Genomic DNA, 21,473 nt, shown 5'->3' with positions numbered 1-21,473 from the left:
CAGGGTTTGTCATAAAGCCAGACAAAAGATACTGTCCCTGGGGACGGTCGTGATGGACCCCCTCTGCGTCTCCCTCTCCTCCGCATCTCACCAGACTTGCCGACAGTAATGCATGTCATGGTGGATATCAGTTTAGCAGGAAGTGGCTAACTTGGGCCAGCTTCAGGCGGATGATTCACTCTTTGAGGATGGGTCTGGAGGGCTCCTTGTTCCCCCACTCTGGCCCCCCTCACCCGGGCATGAGGGGCAGGGCAGGGGGAAGGCTGCCTTGGCTTTCTTCATGGCAGCTGATACTGTCACTTTCCTGAGGTGGTAAAGTAGATTACCTCCCTAGCAACCTTGGGGGTGTTCTTTCTTGCCAGGGGTCCTGCCCGAGTCAGTCACAGCGTATCATCAGGTCCTCAGTGATGAGGAAGATGGCTCAGCAAAGCAAGGGAGGAATGAAAGCAGGTGTGTGCTGGCCTCTCTAGTTTACCATCTACCTGCTCTCTGCCTCCTGGAGCTGAATGGTAGTGACGGGCTGAATGGTAGGGGTGCTTCCTGTGGGGTTGGTGCTGGAAGTTACCCCATGGCACCAGCCTGGGCACAAGCTCAGGGCTTCTAACTATAACTCCCAAGATCTCTTTTGGAAAGATGACTCCAGAGGACACTGGCTGAGCAAGGGGCTCACTTCTGGGCTTCTCTCTACTTCCACTCCCTGGGGAGAGAGGGGACATAGCTTCCTTTAATCTCCTGGTCTAGGCGTGGATGCAGACACCTCCTTTGGGTTTTCATTAGCATAACTGCCACAGGCTGACCTTTCCAAAAGACATTACTAAATATAAAAGGGAACAAAAGAAAGCTAAAGATAGGGTGTACGAAGAATAAAAACATCCTGGCTCACAAAGTACAGGTTGCTGGCTTGTTTCCAGGATTTTCGGGGTACACTCCCCTAGGGCCAGCGCACCTCTGCATGCCTTGCTGCCTGGCCTGACCTGTCTCCCTGTCTAAGGACCCCTGGGGCCCATACCACTGTGAGTCCTCTCCAGAGCAGGTGGGCCACCTCCTGGCCCAGTGCCTGTCCCACCCTCCTCTCTGCCGATTGGCTGTGAGGGAGTATGGCTCCTTCCCGAGGTCCCCCAGGGAACTGGCACCTCCATGACTATACCTATAACAGTGCCACCTTATTATTCTTGGTAAGCCTTATAATGGGAACCATCTCCTGACATGGAGCTCAGGCCCCAGCTTAGCCCACAAGCTGCCATAAAGGGCTGATGGTTCTCCAGCATCTGATCTTGGCAGGAGTTGTATAAGCCTCACCACCTGGCTTCTTCTTCCCACTGGGCCATAAGAATAGAAACTGATAAGCTGGCCTGGTTGATGGAGTGCGTTGGGGGAAAAGATTGTTCTGGTTTAAAAAAATACAAAAGAACACTTTGAAGTCATCTGGTCTTGATAAAGGGAAGAGATAAACGCCTGACCACAATGTAGAGTTTCCAACCCACAGCCCCACCTCTCCATCCTGTCTGGCATGTGAATGGGGCCCTGGAGCCTGACAGCATGCTCAGTACTCCCATCTCATACCCAGTGTTCTGATGAAGCCACAAAATATCAAAAGAACCGTCACCTGACAAGGAAATGTGGGGGCAGGGTGGATAGAAAAAGGGAGGTTGTTGGCCAACACTTAGAGCTGGCTGTAGGTTGGAACTCTTTAGAGACATTTACCCTGAGAAAGTAGGTCTCCATGCCTGTTGCCTGGGATGTCATCTTCATGGCATTGCCTGGTCCCAGAGGCTCTGGCAGACCTTTTACCTGCAGGGTTTGGTGGGGCCATGAGGTTTGAAAATATCCAGCCAGAGGTCATACCACCCCAGGGGAAGAGGTCCTGGGCTGAGGGCAGAGGGCCCTATTCTCACCTGTACCTGCAAGTGTGATGCTGGCTCTAGTGAGTATGTACCTCTGACTTTGCCCGGAGCTGGAGAGGGAGAATCCCAGAACTGGAGCATCGCTTCCGGACCCTCACGTCCCAGGAGCTCTGTCAGCCTTCTCAGGGGCTGGAGCTTGTTCTAAGGGGTTGGAGCTTTGGGCCAAGCCCATCCCAGTAGGCCCAGGAAGAGCTGGTGTCTGCTATCTGGTTGTTGAAGGCCTGGAGTCCTTCCTGCTGGATCCTGCATATGCAGTGACTGCACAGACCACAGTCCTGCAGCCTTGTCAGCAAAGCACCCGTCACCCTGCTCCCTGGGCCCCTTTCCTGCAGGGTCACAGTGCGGGGGGGTTAGGTTATGACTTCTTCCCTCGCATTCTTTGTCCCGTCCCCCCATCCCACAGAGGATGTGGGCATCAATGCTAGAGTTTTAAGTTGAATCTTTCATCTCTGGGCCTGGGCTAAGGCCTGGCTGGTGTTTTGAGCCACAGAGATTGTGACCTGGAAGCTTCTAGAAGCACAGCTTCTCCCTTCCCTAGGTGGGCACTGGCAGGACTTGCATAGACCCTAGCTCAGCCCCTCTCCATCAGCCTTCTTCAGGGTGGGCAGCCTTCCAGTGCCCATAGTGCAGGGAGGAGAACCCAGTCCAGGACCCACGCAGCCACGGAGCAGGCTTGGGAAGGGGCGAGCAAGGGCAGAAGCACCAGTCCTGGCTCCTCCCCAGAGGTGAGGGAGTGAGTGATGAGATTCAGGAATTCCTGGACTTGCTATCTAAGAGGGCTGGTTGGGGGTTAAGGAGGATAGGCCCTGCCTCGCTCTGCCATTTGTCTAAATCACAGCTCCTTTAGGACAGCATTTGCCCTTTGCCCTGAGCCCTGGAGCTTCCTTCTGAGTCTGCGTTCGCTGTCCCAGGAAGGTGTCTGGATGTAGTGGGCCAAGTTTCCACTGGTTGGTCCCCTGCCACATGGGTGTATGGGTTGGGGAGGAGGGGTTGAAGGTTACCTGGAAAAACCATTTAACCTTCGCTTTCACCCAGTTCTGGCGAGGGCAGTGCAGTTCAGTGAGACTCTACTAACCTATCAAACCGGTGCTAGTCCTCCCAACCCAGGGTAGAGGATGTGTGTGCATTTGGGGGAGCCAGCATTGAGGAGGATTGAATTAAACTGTGTTTCTGAGAACAGCAAGCAGGGCTCTCTTTGATAAGAATGTGTTGGGCAGGGGAGGTCCTGTTATGGCTCAGCAGGTTAAGAACCTGACTGGTATCCATGAGGATGCAGGTTTGATCTCTGGCCTCACACAGTTGGTTAAGGATCTGGTGTTGCCGTGAGCATAGGCCACAGATGCGGCTGAGACCTGGAGTTGCTGTGGCTGCGGTATAGGCTGGCAACTGCAGCTCTTGATTTGACACCTGTCCTGGGAACTTCCATATGTTGCAGGTGTGGCCCTAAAAAGAAAAAAAATAAATAAAAGAGTTGGATGGGAAGCATCGTCCCTTTCCCAAGGGTCTATAAGTTGAGGATGGACTCACCTCTTCATTCTTGAAGCCATCGGCTCTGCCCACCACCAGTGTTCTAGCTGGTGGGTATGACTCTGTATATTACTCTGGTTTTGCCCCTCTGAAGGCCTCTGGGATATGCCCTGGAAATATGTCACCAGCTCCCTGCTCTTAGAGGGAGGGGCCAACAGTTGGGACCTGGAATGCTGGTCACTGGGGTCAGCTGCCCTTGACATAACCTTGGAAGAGCAGCCCTCCTGGGGGGGGGGGGGGCCCAGCTGGCAAAACCAGGCTGGAGGGGCTTGTGGAGAGTCCTCTTAACAGAGGAGCCCATTGCTTGCTCCTTGACAGAGCGGGAGCTGCAAGGCCAGGGAGAAGGGCTTTGCTAAGGGGTCAGCGATGTAGCTGTACAAAGAGGGAGAGCCCATTGCTGGCCTGGGGAGATAAAGGTTGGAGTCTGCCACTCCCTCGTGCAATAAATATTTGTTGAATGAATGAACATATCCTCTGTTTTCTCTTGAGATTCAAAATACACCCCCAGACATCCAGGCAAGTTGCAGAAGGAAAAGGAGGGCCCGGCAGCTTTTCTGTGGCTCTTCATTATACATCTCTGGTATGTCTGAGATCTGAATCTCCAACACTGATGAATAGCCAAGTCACCTGGCACTTTGAACCGTATCTTTTAAGGGAATCAGAGCAGACTCTAAGCATCATAGTCCCCTGACCCTGGGAGGCGGTGGGGTCAAGTTTAATTGCCCTTAGGAGGCAGCATTGGGCAATAAGGTCTAGACCTCAGGTTCTCTGTTTTGCTCTGTGCCACCGTTTATTCATCCCACTCCCTGCTTCCTCCAGAAGTCCCCAGAGAAACTTAGGTTTCTTTTCCAGTCTCTTCCCTTTGGGGTCTTCCACCCATTTCCTGCCTCTCTGAGGCTTTCAGCCCTGTGGTGGAACTCTTTATTAACTTTGTCTTTTCTAGAATCTTGCTGCCAACCTGTGTCTAGAGAGGCACAAAGGTGGCCAAGTATGGGATGGACTTTGGTGAGCTGTTTAGAACCGGCTTAGGGCAGGCCTCTGTTCTGTGTAGGGGGGACAGGTGACAGGCTCCTTGACCCACAAACTCTGCCACAGGATGGACACAGCCTGGAGGTGAAGGTCCCTGGGGCAGAGCTGGCTCTGACACTCCAGGTCTACACTGCCCACTCCACCTCCCTGGAAGCTGCCACCGTGGGAGTAGTGCCTGTGGTTAGGCAGAGAAGGAAGCTCTGGAGCAAGACCCTGGCGGTGCTGCCATGGGGAGGGGTGTGCTGAGGAACCCATGGTGCCTGTGCAGCATTATGAGGCTGCACCCCAGAGTTGGCTGAGCTGGGTCTGGACTAACAGAACTGGCCCTCAGCCTGCCCAACCCAGGAGCACAGGTGCTGAGCTGGGAACTTTGCAGCCCTTATCCTTCCAACACCCTCCGAAATACGTGACCTCACACTTTACAGATAAGGGCTCGTATCGGAGAGGTGAAATGGTTCATAGCTGACAAGTGGCAAAGCCAGAATGTGAAGCCAAGTTTTTCTAGGCACTTTCTTCATTTGGGGAGGGTTGACTGGAAAGGGACTTTGAACTGGAGTGAACGTGGTGAGATCTGACGAATCTGAGGTAGGGAGGAGGGACTTTACTGGCAACCTGTGGTGCTGAGGGGAGCGGCCCATCCTAACTGCCCTGGAGTGTCTCTGCTGCCTGAAACTTGAGAGCACACCACGTTGTCAGCCCTCCCCTCTGTCTAGGAAGCTTCTGTGGCTTTTATGCACTCACCTTTCTTATTGCCTCCAGCTTGTGAAATCTGGTTTGCACCTGAGGCCTCATAGTTCTTGGTGGGCCAAGAGAAGTTAGAGAAAGCTTTCACTTCTAGAATGTGAAAGCCGAAAGAGTGAGGCTTGATTAAATGATCACTTTCATCTGCATGCTTCCACAATGATTCGTCAAAGTGGTTTCAAGGCATTTTTTCATTACCAGTATTTCTCCTGCTTCTTCATAACCATGGGGTTGTATAGACAGATGATATTCAGTTGAACAAACATTCTTTGATGCCTACTATATGAAGGCTATAATAAATAAAGTGGTCTTTGTACATTTAGAGTTTTAAGTGGAGTGTCTATGTCTTTTTAGGTTTCATGTAGGATCTTAATAAACATGGGCCGTGTGTATGTATGACTGAGTCCTTTTGCTGTACAGCAGAAACTGGCACAACGTTGTAAATCAATTACACGTTAATTAAAAATATATATATGGGCCAGATTTGGCCTTTGGTCCAAATTAGCTCATAACCCCTAGAGGATAGGGTACCATGAGAGATGAGGCTTAGGAGGGTGGCCTGGTTTGGAAATCTCTAGAGACTATGTTAAAAGGCCTGACCTTGGCCCCATGAATAAGGGGGTGTGTCTCCTTCTCATATGCTTTTTTTTTTTTTTTTTTTTTAAGGGCTGCACAGGTGGCATATGGAGATTCCCAGGCTAGGGGCCGAATTGGAGCTGTAGCTGCCGGCCTAGACCACAGCCACAGCAACGCAGGATCTGAGCTGCATCTGTGACCTACACCACAGCTCACGGCAATGCCGGATCCTTAGCCCACTGAGCGAGGCCAGGGATCAAACCTGCAACCTCATGGTTCCTAGTCGGATTCGTTTCCACTGTGCCACAATGGGAACTCCATTTCTTTCTTTCTTTTTTTTTCCGTATGCTTTTGAATGCAGAAAGCAATGCATGTGTTAAGTCTGAAATTCGACATGGCTAAAGAGGCAATTGAGGTCGTTCCCACCGTGGTGCAGCAGAATCCGTGATGTCTCTGCAGCACCTCGAGCCTCTGCTGGGACCTGTGTTTGATCCCCAGCCTCCCACAGTGGGTTAAAGATCTGGCATTGCTGCAACTACGGCTCACATTTGATCCCTGGTCTGGGAACCTCCATATGCCTTAGGGGGACCAAAGGGAAAAAAAAAAAAGGTAGTTGAGAATGTAGGTCTAGAATCTGGGATATAAGGGCAGTTTCTTAGATTTGGAAGGGGATGGAGCATAGTGGGCAAAAGCGAAAAAGGGCTGAGGACAGAACCTTCAGAATCCATTTGCAGCTGAAAGAAACAGCAAGGAGGGTCTGAGTCAAAAAAGTAGATTGTGGTGGTTAGCAGGAAAAGAGCAGGACTTAATCTGAGAGGAAGAGGGTGGAGGTGGGAGAGCCTTCCTCTGATTGTTCAAGAACCTTGGCTTGGAAGGAAAGAGTGGGGCTGGGGCTGTAATTTGGCTCCTGAAGCCACTGCTGTTCTTTACATCTAATTGATGTAAAGGCTGGGGCTGCTGCAGGGGGGCTGGGACTTGAAAAGGATCCGAAGGGCCTTTCATCAGGGGTGTCCATGTGGCCAGTGTACGTGCTTCCTTGGCGAAGTAAAACACTGGGAAATGCTCAGGTGGTATGGAAGTGGGGCTGGAGGCAGGGACGACCTCCCTCGGTGAAGGCCTGATTAGACCACATCTGAAAGATCCTGTTTGCACATCTTCCTAGGCGTGCTCCCACCCATGGTGGATTGAATGAAGATGGGGTGGGGATGGCAGAGCAGTTTTAATTTGGACTTCTGATCAGCTCACCCCAGGCTGTCTCAGTTGGCATCTCTCAGTGTGTTGGCTGGAGTTCTGTGAATCTCGTTAGAGATGGTTTGATATGCCTTCTCAGGAGACTGGTTTTGGCAGGGATTCCCGGTTCCTTGGTACAAATAGTTTAATCCAACTCATCCAGTCAAGATGGCACTGTAAATTTATGCTCTAAACACAGAGCAGTAATACATAAAAAGGTAAAATGCTAAAAACGTAGTCATGCACTCCCCCTCCTTCCCCCGACAAAATGATAAACATCCCTGTGATGAGAAATGGAACAGGAAGGAGTTCCTGTGTGGCTCAGCAGTTATGAACCTGACTAGTATCCATGAGGACATGGGTTCGATCCCTGGCCTCTCTCAGTGGGTTAAGGATCCGGCGTTTCGGTGAGCTGTGGTGTAGGTCATAGATGCGTCTCAGATCCCGTGTTGCTGTGGCTGTGGTCTAGGCCGGCAGCTGTAGCTCCAATTCAACCTCTAGCCTGGGAACCTCCATATGCCACAGATGCAGCCCCAAAAAGACACACACACACAGGAATGGAACAGGAACACCAGAAGGAGAGCAGGGCAGAAGCTGCAGTAGGCCTGCTTGTCTTCGAGTCTGGATGCAGGCAGAAGTGGCTAGAAATCTGGGATAACAGATTTACGCATAACTCCAGCTATGGAGTGCTGGATACAAAGCCTGGAGTTAGAGCTGATACACTGCTGGAACCCAGAGGCTGGGAAAGTAGACTGAAAACAGTTGCTGTAACCCATTCCCTGGGGCTGGGGCTTATTACAAAGATGCTTACCTAGGGAGACAGGGCCTGGAGCTAAGCTAAGTTGCTACTATAAGATTTGATTCTAGACCAGGAGACCCAGAGGACCTGGGGAGGCAAAGGAGAAAATCCCCAGATGGAGAAGGGATGAGCTTATATACTCAGAAATATGAGGGAAACTAATATGAAAGAAGAACAAAATCAGAGGAAAATTTAACCCCAAAGAAATGAAAATAACAGAGTAGTCAGAAAATACATTTAGTAGAAATAGGTTAAGGATCCTTGAGGCTATTAGCGAAACAAGAAATTTGTTAAAAGAAAGGTAAATTATAAAAGAAACAAGAATATGTAAACATGAAAACTTTACATTAAAAATTGTAGGAGTTCCCATTGTGGCTCAGCAGGTTAAGGACCTGACGTAGTCTCTGTGAGGATGCAAGTTTGATTCCCCAGCCCTGCACAGTGAGTTAAGGATCTAGCATTGCTGCAGCTGTGGTGTAGGTCACAGCTCTGGCTCGGATTCAGTCCCTGGCCCTGGAACTTCCATATGCTGTGAGTGCAGCTGGAAAAGAAAAAAAAAGAATGAGGTGAAATAAAGATATTTCTGTACCTGCTAAGACAGTTTTATCACCTACACGTCCTTGCTAGAAGAACTACTAAAGGTTTGTATTTCAGTAAGAAGAAAACTTGGGGAGAGGAGCAGATTGCTAGCAGCAAAACCAAGTGCAGAAATTGATGTGCATTGGTAAATTAACTGTAGACAGTGTATCAGGATGCTCACATCACCCACAGGGACTTAAACTCCGGAAGATATTTAACTAGCTTGTAATGAGAAGTTGGAGGGAGGGAGTTCCAAGGTTGGAGCATTAGTCCAGTATTGACTTGAGGAACCCCAGGTCATTCCATTGTTCTTCTCTGCTGTCATAAGGGTGTAAGAGCTCTCTCCTCATGGTTGTAAGATGGCTGCTGCAGCTCCAGGTATTATATCACCTTAGAGCATCCTAAGCAGGAAGGGTAGGAAATGCTAAGAGAAAGGAAGCTTTCTAATGTGCCTCTTTTCTGAGAAGGAGAATCTTTCCAGGGAAGCCCCAGCAGACATCTCATGCTTCATTGACCTGAGCTGGTTCATCCTTAGACCAATTCCTGGTAAAATGGAACAGGCTTGTCTTATCTCCTGGGACTGGGTTCTTTGCTGCCTGAACAAAATCAGGATTCTTTTGGCAAGAAAAAAGGGGGAATGGCTGCTAGTAGGCAACCAACAGTGTCTGCCACATTTGGCAAAACGCACTGAACAGAAACCCAAAATCTAGTTTGTTTTTTAGTTTTAAAAAAGGAAAACTAAAATCGTTGGCCACATTATCAAGGAAGAATCAGGTAGAATAAGGAAGGGAATTTCATTGTTAAATCACATCAAATTTCTGCCTTGTTAAAGGGAAATAGCACTGCTGAAAACTGTAGACCTCATTAGGAAAATATGTATCTGCTAGCAATTTAAGATAACCACTTTAGTTAGTTAGAAGAAAGAATTTCCAATCCAGAAGGAAAAATAGTGGGAGTGGGGGTAGTGTGTCAATCCAACACAAGTTAGGAAAAGAAAAGAGAACTAAAGAAAAATTAGTGGAGTTCCTGTTGTGGTATAGCAGAAACAAATCCGACTAGTATCCATGAGGATGCAGGTTCACTCCCTGGCCTCACTCAGTGCATCAGGGATCCAGCGTTGTAGTGAGCTGTGGTATATAGGTCGCAGATGCGGCTTGGATCTTGGATCCCACGTTGCTGTGGCTGGGGCGTAGGCTGGCAGCCATAGCTCTGATTTAACCCCTAGCCTGGGAACCTCCATGTTTCACGGGTTCGGCCCTAAATTTTAAAGAAAAGAAAAACTACCAGACTGAATAAAATGCAAATAAGAAGTAATCTGGAGAGACTGATCAGTAGGAACCTAACAGGAACTGCCCTTGCTATTCTCACACAGGTGGTTCTGTGTTTTTAGACAATTTTCAGTTCCCTGCCCCATCCACCCACCTCTCCTCAAAGTTGAGCTTTGACTTGCTTTTTTTTTTTTTTTTTTTGCCACACCTGCAACATGCAAAAGTTCCTGGGCCAGGGATCAAACCTGCACCAATACTGGATCCTTAAACACTCTCCACCAGGGAACTCCTGCCTTGCTAATGAGATAGTATTGTTTTCCTAGACTGCTTTATTCCTGCTGTAGATATGTATAGCAAATTCCTGGACTTCCCCCTCCACCACCCCTACACACCAAGAAACCACACTGGGACTCTTAAGGGGCAGGTTTGGAGCAGAGCTGGGACCCCATATCCCAGCTGTCCCCCTTCCCCACCCCTTCCCCATGCTTCACAACCCAGCTTTCCTCCCCTTAGAGCCTGTTCCTTTGGGGGCAGCATCCATCCTCTTGCGATGGAGACTGATGGTTTATTTCTCTGGGACTTCCTTGAAAGTTACCAGAGTGATGATCATAGGGTGGAAGAAATGTGTAAGTTCTCACTTTCTGATTTCCTGCCTGCTAACTCTGGGCAGCATCAGAAGTACCAGAGCTGAGATCACAGACTGGACAGCATGTCAGAGTGAGTGTCCTGCAGGAAGGCAGGAGCACCTGAAGCAGAGGCTGCCGGAGGGATCGTAATTGACGAGCGTGGTAGACTGAGTCACTAGGGTAACTGTGAGGGGTTTATGCCAGAGGCTGGCGCCAGCAGGTTACAATGTGAGGACTTCAGTTAGCCAAGCATGTGGAAGTGAAGCAACCAGTTCTCAGACACATCAAGGACGTGCTTCTCTGGGCTTGAGTTGAGTATAAAGGAGGGGCTGTCAGGTCTCTTCCTCCAGATGATGACAGGCACTCCAGGGCATCTTCTGCCAGGGTTGGCTGTTGCCACACCCAGGAGGCAGGGCGTTTGCTGGGTTGTTAGGTTGGCAGGGTTCTGGGACACAGGGAACCTTCTGATGGTTGTACTCCAGTTAGTGGAGAAAGCCTCTCTGGATGGCAGTGAATGCTTGTGGAAGGAGCACTGGCCTTGGAGCCATCAGATCTGGAATGTATTAACGCTCCGTCACTTATCGCCTGGCTGACCTCGTTTAGCTGTCTTGGGACTTCTGTGAATACTGAATGAGAGGCTATGCCTGCAAATGCTCAGAAACTCATAAAGCATCATGCAGTGTGCGTACTAATCTGTGGTTTGATGCCTTTACACTGAGGCTCTGGGACACATCCTCAGGCTGTGTGTTAGTGGGTGGAAAGAGGGTGCTTTATCAGTGTCTCGGGCCGGGATTTTTTTCTTTCTCCCCACCCCTTCCAATTCAAGCAGCCTCCCTCCCTCCATCCTCCGCGCCTTATTTTGACATTTCTTTTCTCTGCCTGCCAAGAAGATTGTGTTCAGCTGTGCTGGTCTGAGGCTGTGCTATCCTGTGCTTCGTTAGGTTAATTCGATGGCTTGTTTCCTGAGAACTGACTGGGGACTAGCTCTAAAACCCTGCTAGCCTCTAAAACCCAATCCCCACTGTTTTCCTTGGGGCAAGCTTTGCCGCTGAATCCCACACACCTGCGTTTTCTCTCCTCCACGCAGAAGCCGGCAAGGGCCTGCTTTGGCCCCGCCTTGGTTCCTTGTATTGGCAAAATTGCTCAAGCATGCATCTCCTGATTGGTAGAAGGCTCTAGGGGAGACCATCAATGCTGCCCCTGACCTTCTGGATTCTGGTTGCTAGTTTCTCTGTTCAGCTTCAGCATCTTAAACTTGACCAGCCGTTCAGGGGATATTTGTTGTTAAATGGTCTCACCATATTTGCTAAATTTGTGACCACAAACCTCTTGGAAGACCCTAGCATTGCCTACCACTAAATTTCCCTCATTACTCCCCTTCTCTCTTAGAGGACCATTCACTCCTGTTTTCTGTAATCCTCCAGCCCCAGCAACAAAGGTGTGTCACTCCCTGTGCCCATGCTTTGCTTCACCTCCTGCTATACAGGTCGACCTCCATGTGGGCACTGCCTCTCCCTACCCCTTGCTCTGTTCTTGCTACTTAAGGACTTGCTTCGCAATTATCCTCTTTTTTTTTTTTTTCTACAGCATTAACCTCTCCCTCTTCTGAACCATCCCCACCAGCATTCTGTAATATTTCCCATTCCACTTTATCTCATTCCCCTTTTTTGGTAACACCTTTATTGAGATAGAATTCATGTTCCATGCTCTTCATCCATTTCAGTTGTACAAGTCAGTTGGTTTTAGTTTAGTCACATGGTTATGCAATCCTAGACCACAAAAAATCTTAGAACATTTCATCACCCCCGGAGGAAACTCCATACCCATTACCAGTCACTCCCCATCTCTTCCAACCCCTAACCCTGGGCAATTACTAATCTACTTTATGGATGTGTCTATTCTGGACATTTCATATAAATGGAATCACATCATGTGTAGTCTTTTGTGTCAGGCTTCTTTCACTTAGCATCATGTTTTCAAGGTTCATCCATGTATCAGTGCTTCATTTCTTTTTATGGCTGAATAAGATTCCATTGTATGGATATTAGATGTTTTGCTTACTCATCAGTTGATGGGACTTGGAGTTCTTTCCACTTTGGAGCTGATATGAATAAAGCTTCTATCATTTGTGTATGTATTTTTGTGCGGATATATATTTCTCTTAGGTGTAGACCTAGGATTAAAATTGCTGAGTCATACGTTAACTCTGTTTAATCTTCTGTCTGCCAGACTGTTTTCCAAAGTGGCTGCGCCATTTTTCATTCTCACCAGCAATGTATGAGGGTTACAATTTCTCCATCTCTTCCTTAATACCTGTTATTATCTTTTTGATTATAGCCATCCTTGTAGGTGGGAAGTGGTATCTGATTGTGGTTTTGATGTGTATTTCCCTGATAGCAAATGATGCTGAGCATCTTTTCATCTGCTTGTTGGCCATTTCTCATCCAGTCAGATGTTTGCCCCTTCCATACTTTGGATCAGCCACTGTGAAGGTCACTGCTGACAGCCTTCTCTTATCTATGTCAGACCTTCCCTCGATAATTTCTTCTGGTCCTGTAGTTTTAAAAGTGAACTGTACTCAGGTGACTCTCAAATGTATCCCTCCAGCTCTGACCTCTTCCATGAGCCTTAGACATCTGTGTCCTGCTGCCTGTTGCCATTTCCACATGGACTGTTAAAGGGCATCTCAAATTGAACCTGTCATCAACAGAACTCTTGCTTTTTTTTACTCCTGAAAACCCATTTCTCTCCTGACTTTTCTGCATGAATGAATGGCATCCCACCACCAGGTTGCTCAGGCCACAAGCTGAGTCCTGATTTGGTCTTCTCTGCCCACCCACCACCCTCCATCTAGCCCATCCGTTAAGCCCTTCACAATACATCCAGCTACTTCTCACCACCTCCGCTGCCTGGGTTTTTGAAGTAGCTCCTCTCTGGTCCCCGGCTCATCTTACACAGCAGCCAGAGAAATTCCTTAGCAAAAAAATATTTTAACCTAAAAGCAAAAACAAATTAGACTTTATTGTGAAATGGATCACACATTCAGAATAGTATATATCGGAGTTCCCCTCGTGGCACAGTGGTTAATGAATCCGACTAGGAACCATGAGGTTGCGGGTTCAGTCCCTGCCCTTGCTCAGTGGGTTAACGATCTGGTGTTGCCGTGAGCTGTGGTGTAGGTTGCAGACTCGGCTCGGATCCCTCGTTGTTGTGGCTCTGGTGTACGCCGGTGGCTACAGCTCCGATTAGACCCCTAGCCTGGGAATCTCCATATGCCACGGGAGCGGCCCAAAGAAATAGCAAAAAGACAAAAAAAAAAGTATATATCATATAAATTCCTTAAAGAATAAAAATTTTAAATCCTCTTTTCCTACCACTTGGATTAAGGAGTAATACATTTCCCCGGTAACTTTTTTTTTTTTTCTTCTCTTTTGGTGGCCTTGTAGCATATGGAGTTCCCCAGCCAGGGATCAGATCCAGGCCACAGTTTGCGACCTCGGCTGGAGCTGCAGCAATGCTGGATACCATCCCACACCCCAGCCCACTGGGGCCAGGCCAGGGATCGAACTGGTGTCCTGGTTCGTCGGAGACACCACCAATTCCATTCTACCACAACAGAAACTCTCATCCCCCAGTACTTCTAAAGCCTATAAAGGGGAGTTCCGCCTGTGGTACAGTGGGTTAATGATCCAGCTTGTCTCTGTGGAGGTGCCAGTTCAATCCCTGGCCCTGGTGCAGTGGGTTAAGGATCCGTTGTTGCTACAGCTCTGGCTTGAATTCAAGTGCGGCCCTAAAAAGGAAAAAAGGAAAAAAAAAAAAAAGCCCTTACTTGTCACATTCCTCCGCTCCAGGGGAATTTCCTAAATTTAACTATTTTCCCTGATTTTATCTGTTGTCTAATCTATATATAGAGGCCTAAGCAATTTATTACTTAGCTTTGCATACTTTTTTTTTTATGGCCATACTTGCAGCATATGGAAGTTTCCTGGCCAGGGATTGCATCTCAGCTGCAGCTGCAGCAATACTGAATCCTTGAACCCACTGTGTTGGGCCTGGGATCCAACCTGAACCTCCACAGCCATGCAAGCCAGCTTCTTAACCCACATCACCATAGTAGGAACTCCAGCTTTTATACTTTTGAACTTTTCATGAACTCATACTATGAGTGTTCATCCCTAACTTATTCTTTTTGCCCAACATAATAGATTTTTGGTCATATTCATCGCTGTTGCTATCTGAAACTGGAGTTCATTCATTTTTTGCTGTATGATATGAATGAACCACAATTTATCCATCCAGTTCTGATTGATATTTGGGTTGTTTGCAGTTTTCAGCTATTACCCAGAGCTGCCTTGAACATTCTCTCTTTTTTTTTTGTCTTTTGTTCTTTTAGGGCTCTAGACGGTTCCAGGCTAGGGGTCTTATCAGAGCTGTAGCCGCCAGCCTACACTACAGCCACAGCAATGCCAGATCCGAGCTGCGTCTGCGACCTACACCACAGCTCACAGCAACGCCAGATCCTTAACCCACTGTGCAAGGCCAGGGATTGAACCCACAACCTCAAGGTTCCTGGTCGGATTCATTTCCACTGTGCCATAATGGGAACTCCATGCCTTGAACATTGTTGAACATCCTTATATGTATATACATGTTTACTTACATCTTGTCATAGACATACTAGAGTTTACTACACATTCACCATGATGCCTAAAATTTAAAAGAAAATAGCCAGGACATGGAACAAACGCAGCTTTCATGCATTCCTGGTGGAAATGTAAAATGCCACAACCACTTTGGAAAACTCTTTGATAAGTTCTGGCAAAGTTAAATGTAAATACCAACTCTATGACCCTGTATTTCCACTCCCAGGTATTTACCCCCAGAGAAAAGAGAGTATGTGTCCACAAAATGACTTGTACATGAAAGTCCAGGCAGTTTTACTCACAACCAAAAACTGGAAACAAGTCAACTGTCCAAAGGTGAACAAGAACAACTGCTGATATACATAACATGGACTGATCTCCAAAACATGGTGCTGAGCAAAAGAAGCCAGACACGCAGGAGTGTTTTATGAAGTTCAAGAACAAGTAAACCTAATCTGTGGTGACACGACTTAGCCAAATGGCAGAGTGGTGAGTGATGATCAGGGAAGAGCTCGAGGGAGCTCCCTGGAGTGATGGAAACGCTCGGTATTATTATATTTGGCTGCACCCGGGCATGCCGAAATTCCTGGTCCAGGGATTGAACCCAAGCCACAGCAGCGACCCAAGCCGCTGCAGTGACAATGTCAGATCCTTAACTGCTAGACCCTCAGGGACCTCTGGAAATACTGGGCGCTTACACACATGCACAAGTAGGTAAACACGTACCAAGCTCTACATGGAGAGAGTTGCTGTTGTGGGTCAGCGGTAACGACCCGGACTAGTATCCACAAGGACGTGGCTTTGTTCCCTGGCCTCACTCAATCAGTTAATGATCCGGCATTGCCGTGAGCTGTGGATCGCCTGTGAGGCTGTGGCTATGACTTAGGCCGGCAGCTGCAGCTCTGATTCCACACCTAGCCTGGGAACTTCCATTGGCCTCAGGTGTGGCCCTAATAAAACAAAAACAAACAAACAAACAAAAACATCTGCATTGAAAGACTTCTGCATCCTATTACACAAGAATTAAACCTCCAAGGAAAAAAGATTGTCCCAAGTAGGGGCAAGATTTTGCAGGGAAATGAAACAGCCTATTCAACCTAAGCTTTAAATCTGCTTAATAGGACAAGCAGGCTGAACTCACCAGCCTTGTAATTAATCGATTCTAATATTCAGCCTTTGTGTGAGATACCATTTATTCCCACCCAAACCTGAGGAGGATTACAATCTCTGAGGATGTCTGCTCACAGATGTCAAAAAATAAATTAGCTCAGGAGCTGTCTAATCTCTCAGTCCATTCCCACACCATATTTTCTGTGAGAAAGATGTCTTAAAATTTTTCTTTAAAAAAACTGCCACTGGGACATACTCATGTCCGTATTTATTAAGTTAATGGCACATTTTCCTCTCTGACATTGTTCCCACCAGCGGTGATGAGTGTTTTTAAAAATTTGCTCCAAGGGTCCATTTAAAAATAAAAATCACAGGAGCTCTCTTGTGGAGCAGTGCGTTAAGGGTCCGGTGTTGTCACTGCAGTGTGCTGAGTTGTTGCTACGGCACAGGTTCGATCCCTGGCCCGGGAACTTCCGCATGCTATGGGCACAGCCAAAAAATATATGTATAAATCAGGTCATGACACATCCCTCCCGCAAACCCTCCCATTAGATTCGTAACTACTCCTCATGCTTTCAAAGCCATCTGTGGCCGTGCCTTTTTTGCCTTTCTCTCTGACATCTTCCCTGGCTTCGCTGCCCTTCTTGCCTGTTTTGTTGTTGTTGTTTTTCTTTGGTGTTTGTTTATAGGAGCACCCATGGTATATGGAAGTTCCCGGGCCAGGGATTGAATCTGAGCTGGAGCTGTGTCAATACTGGATCCTTTAACCCACTGCCCTGGGCTCGGAATCCAACCTGCACCTCCTCAGCAGCCTGAGCCGCTGCAGTTGGATTCTTAACTCACTCTGCCACAGTGGGAACTCCCTTGCCTGTTTTAATGGGTCAGGCTGTTTTTTTCCTGAATCCCTGTGGACTCTGTTCCCTTGCACATCCTATAATTCCCCTGTCATGGCACTTTGTAATCCCCTGTGCCTTTGTATTTGCTGCTAGGCCAGAAGCTCCATGAGGACAAGGTGCATGTGTACTGTCCCAGCTAGCCCCTGGCCCCGTGCTGACCTATTAAATATCTGTCAAGTGAATAAATAAGATGGCAGCAGCCACTTGGCCCTGGAAGACTAGCCCTCTAACTCCTCTGGGCACCAGAGGTGGGGGCTGATGCCCAAGTGTGTGCCCTTCCTCAGACTTTTTTAAATTGGGCTTTGTATGGGTTTGTGTGAATGATCTGAGCAGCTGTGAAAGGGAGACATCAGAATTAGGCAGTGGTGGATTTCCCATTGTGGCTCAGCTGTAACAAACCCGACTGGTGTCCATGTGGGCGCAGGTTTGATCCCTGGCCCTGCTCAGTGTGTTAAGGGTCCAGCGTTGCCATGAGCTGTAGTATAGTTTGCAGACATGACTTGGATCTGGCATTGCTGTGGCTGTGGTGTGGGCCTGCAGCTGTAGCTCCAATTTGACCCCTAGCCTGGGAACTTACATATACCATGGTTGTGGCCCTAAAAAGAATTAGGCAGTGGTGACCAGAGGGTACAGGGAGTCCCACAGAGAAAATGAGGTATGTAAAATAAAAGAGCCTCACTGGGTGACTCCTGGGATATTTGGTGCATGTCTGGGGTCTCTGATGGTTCTTGCTTCATTAGCAACAGTCCCTACCTGTACCTGCAGTTGCCCACAGCACACACTTCCAGGAACAGACCAGCCTTGGGATTCCCAAAGCAAGGGCCTTTGCTGGTGACTCTGCTTCTCTGCTCTACGCAAACACAGTGACAAAAGTCGTTTTTTTTCCCTCCCTGACAAGGCAGCCCATCACTTCCAATGCCCCCTTCATTGAGTTAGACTCCAAGGAGTTACTGACTTCCCCAGTGTGAAGTCATTGTGGGGGTGTTTCCTTAAGAGCCTCCTGTACTCGCTTCTGCCAAACTCTGCCCTCAGGGGCCACAGTGGCGAAGCCAGGTCTCCCCAGCCAGGCTCCTTCACTCATCCGTTGCTCAACCTGGAAAGTTACCACCTCCCGGGCCTCTTGCTTCATGGCAGGCTCTCCTCAAGTCATAGGATGCTGGGAGCAGGACCTTGCAAAACCTAGATGTTGGATATGGATGTGACAAAGTGGGGCCTGGAAGAGACAATGGCCTGGCTTCTATTTACAGACCCCCCCACCAAAGGCTGTGCCTGAGGTCTGGCCTGCCAAAGGGCACAGTGGAACACTGGAAAGAATGCATCGGACCAGTGCCACTGGGCCCATGGGTTAGAGCTGGGAGTCCACAGTGAGGCCTGTGGGCGAAGCTTCACTCCTCATTCTGTAAAGTCAGCTTATGTGTCTCCTTGTCTCACCCCTGAGCCCCTGGATAGCTGAAGGAATTCCTGGGTTTCTTTCTACACTCTGGCCAGTCGCAGGCTTTGGAACTGGGTAGACCTGGACTTAAACCTCACCTCCACTCAGGAGGTTGTGACTTTAGGCAAGTTCCTACACGTCTGTGAGCATTGTTTCCCTACCCAGAATAGTGTCCTCCTTCTTGGAACATGCTAGTTCCATTCCCTAATGGCTTTGTGGTTTGGCTTGGCCCCAGAAATTTGAGCTCCCATGAATAGAGGAGGCGGTGAAGGTTCTTGAACATAGAACCTGAGAGGCCTTCTCTGCAGCTGCTGGCAGCAACCAGAGGACCCTGGAAAGGCCGGCCAGGGCTGGAACTTTCAGTGAGGGGCTACGAGGCCCAGCGGCCAAGTCAGAACCGGGGCTGGCTGGATATGGAGAGGAGCTAGTGGGGACAGGCAGGCAGCCAGGATTAAGTGCTCCATATGGCCTGGAGCCAGGGCCCGTGGGCTCCACTCTCAGCCTTGTCTGTGACTCTTACCGTGGGTCCCTAGCACATGACCTGGATTCAGGCTTCTTTCCTGAGGGCCAAGCCTCAAACCATCCTGCTGCCTATTTCCCCTGCTCTTGCGCAGGGCAGCATAGGGCCTCAGGCTGTCAGTGACCCCAGGGACCCTGGCATTCATTTTGTAACCTTCAGTTGAAGGCAGCTGCCCAGAGGGCTGAGTGGTGGTAGTGCTGAGCCCAGCATCCCCACATCCTGACACCAGAGCTGGAACAGTTGTTAATGGTTCACCCAGCTAACCTAGGAATGCCTCATCCATCGTCCACACCAGAGTGAGAAGAGGACAAATCTCAGGGCCCAGGCCACTGCCCCCCTCACTTGAGGAGGGGCTGATCTACCTCTTCTTAGGGGTAGAGAGCTCTAGACGGGGGTTGTACCTGCAGTGCCTTATGATCTTTTCTCTGATCCACTGTTTCCTACGTTTTGCCTGAAATTAACTTCATACAGCTAGACTAGAAATTTTCTAAACCTGGCTTTTCCAGTGACTCTCCCTGTGACTCTAGGGAAATCACTTTTTCCATCCTTGTTTACCTTCTGGCTAATAAATGAGGATGGCGGCCTAATCTGGTCCTTTGAGGCTGGAGCTACACAGAACAGAGCGATGCTATGTGCAGGTAGTTAGAAGGAAGAGCCCTTTCTTTTGTACACCCTTTGGTTAAGTGGGCGTCTCCTCTCCTGCCCGCTCTGTCCCCTCTGGGACTTGGGGGCGGGGCTGGGGGAGAGCATGTGTGCATGTGCAATCTGTCTGCACGTTATTTTTCCTCTCTGCAATTTCAGGGTCATGCTGCGGCAGCCTGGCGCCTGACAAGCGAGGGGAACCTGCCAGGGAATTACTGCTAGCTTGAGGCAGGACAGCGGCCTCAGGGGAGCGGGGATGGGCAGAGCAGCCGCCGAGTCCGGGCCAGCAGCACCAAGACAGAGGCCTGGGCCCTGGTCTGGAGCTCAGCTCACACTTGCTCGGCAGACCCAAATGGCATTTGAAGCAGCACCCTGCTGAGGAGTGGCTGTTCCCAGGACGCAGAGGACCTCACAACCCCTACACAAGGAGCTCAGCAACCCCTACACAACTGCAGTTGGGGCCGTGACCATCAAAAGAAGAAGGGGTTGGTGCCTCAGATGGGAAGCAGAGGGGCAGAACCTAACTCCAGAAGGATCTTGGTCTCTGAAGAGTTTTCTGGCACCCACGGAGCTTCCTGGGTTTCTTCTTGGCGTATCCAGGCTTGATTCCCTCCCCTGGCAGAGGGCTTGGGCCCTAAGGGCCAACTGAGGTGGGGACGACTCTTGCATGAAATTAAGGCTGCTTGAGACCCACGCGCTCTCTGCTGTGATTGGGGTTCAAGGGCTTCCCTGCCATAGGGGACGAGGGGCTGCTCATGAACCACAAAGACCCCGAATGCTGCAGACTGGATCATTTCAAGCCACCAAAGAGGGGGACCCCCAGAGCTGGCAGCCAGCAACCCCAAGAGACTAGAGGGCTGGGATGGACTGACCTCCCCCTCACCAGGGCTCTGGGAGAAGCAGAGCCTCTGTGGCCCAGCTAGTGACGGAGAGGCCTGATGAAGCCATAAGCAGGGCTCAGGTGGCTCGGGGACAGGGACCCACTGCTGCCAACGTGCTTTCTCCTGACATTGAAGGAGGACGTGGCATGGTGTGAAACCCCTGCCACTGTCCCCTCTGAGGCACATGCCCCTATGCCCTTTGCACGTGGTGCCAAAATAAGCAGTGGCTGGCCTGTCAGCGGACTGGGAAAGGAGTGGCCACGGTGACACCCACGTGACCGCCAGGCTAGGGGCTCAGCTCCCAGGGGCGCCGAACCATGAAGTGCTCCCTGCGGGTGTGGTTCCTCTCTGTGGTTTTCCTGCTGGTGTTCATCATGTCACTGCTCTTCACCTACTCTCACCACAGCATGGCCACCGTGCCCTACCTAGACTCGGGCGCCCTGGGTGGGACCCACCGGGTGAAGCTGGTGCCCGGCTATGCTGGCCTGCAGCGCCTTAGCAAGGAGGGGCTCGCCGGCAAGAGCTGTGCCTGCCGCCGCTGCATGGGTGATGCCGGCGCCTCTGAGTGGTTTGATAGCCACTTCAACAGCAACATTTCCCCCGTCTGGACCCGAGAGAACATGGATCTGCCCCCGGATGTCCAGAGATGGTGGATGGTGAGAAAGACACTGTCTCTCCGGCTTCTCCTTTGCTGCCCCCTCTTTAAGGGTCTGTCCCCCCTGTTAAAGCCCCTTCTTGGATTTGGGCTGTCTTCTTACCCCCAGAGCCTTAACAAAGTGTGAGGTTCCCTGGACCAGAGCCAGCTATTAGGATCATAGATTCTGAAGCTCATAGATTAGTGAGCTTTGGCTTGGAAGGAGAGAGGGCTAGTATTTTCTAGTGCCTATAGGAGCCAAATATAGACCACAAATACCTGCAAAGTCAGGGAGGTAAAATAGGAGAAGCAGGTCCCCAGGGGGAAGATGGCTACAAGTGAGGACCATGCCCATGGAATGAAGTCCTTCCCTTTATAAAGGAGGCAGCCACACAACTCCAGGGTTTGTTGCTATGCAGAAAGGCAGCCCATCACT

The 21,473-nt window shown here is 49.6% G+C and overlaps 1 protein-coding gene across 2 annotated transcripts in view; it reads left to right on the top strand.

The window, feature by feature from the left end:
- Window positions 1-21,473, top strand: part of ST3GAL2 (ST3 beta-galactoside alpha-2,3-sialyltransferase 2) — a 52,690-nt gene that overhangs the window by 16,206 nt on the left and 15,011 nt on the right. The window contains exons 2-3 of one of the 2 annotated variants that reach the window (XM_047788756.1): window positions 15,149-15,411; window positions 19,682-21,059. In XM_047788756.1, coding sequence (XP_047644712.1) covers window positions 20,721-21,059 — 339 coding nt within the window. In that variant the 5' untranslated portion in view covers window positions 15,149-15,411; window positions 19,682-20,720. The remainder of the gene's footprint in view (window positions 1-15,148; window positions 15,412-19,681; window positions 21,060-21,473) is intronic. The other variant, XM_047788758.1, reaches the window with a different exon arrangement.

This window comes from Phacochoerus africanus, chromosome 8 (assembly GCF_016906955.1).
Source record: "Phacochoerus africanus isolate WHEZ1 chromosome 8, ROS_Pafr_v1, whole genome shotgun sequence".
Taxonomy (NCBI): Eukaryota; Metazoa; Chordata; class Mammalia; order Artiodactyla; family Suidae; genus Phacochoerus; species Phacochoerus africanus.
This window is presented reverse-complemented; position numbering and strand designations above follow the sequence as displayed.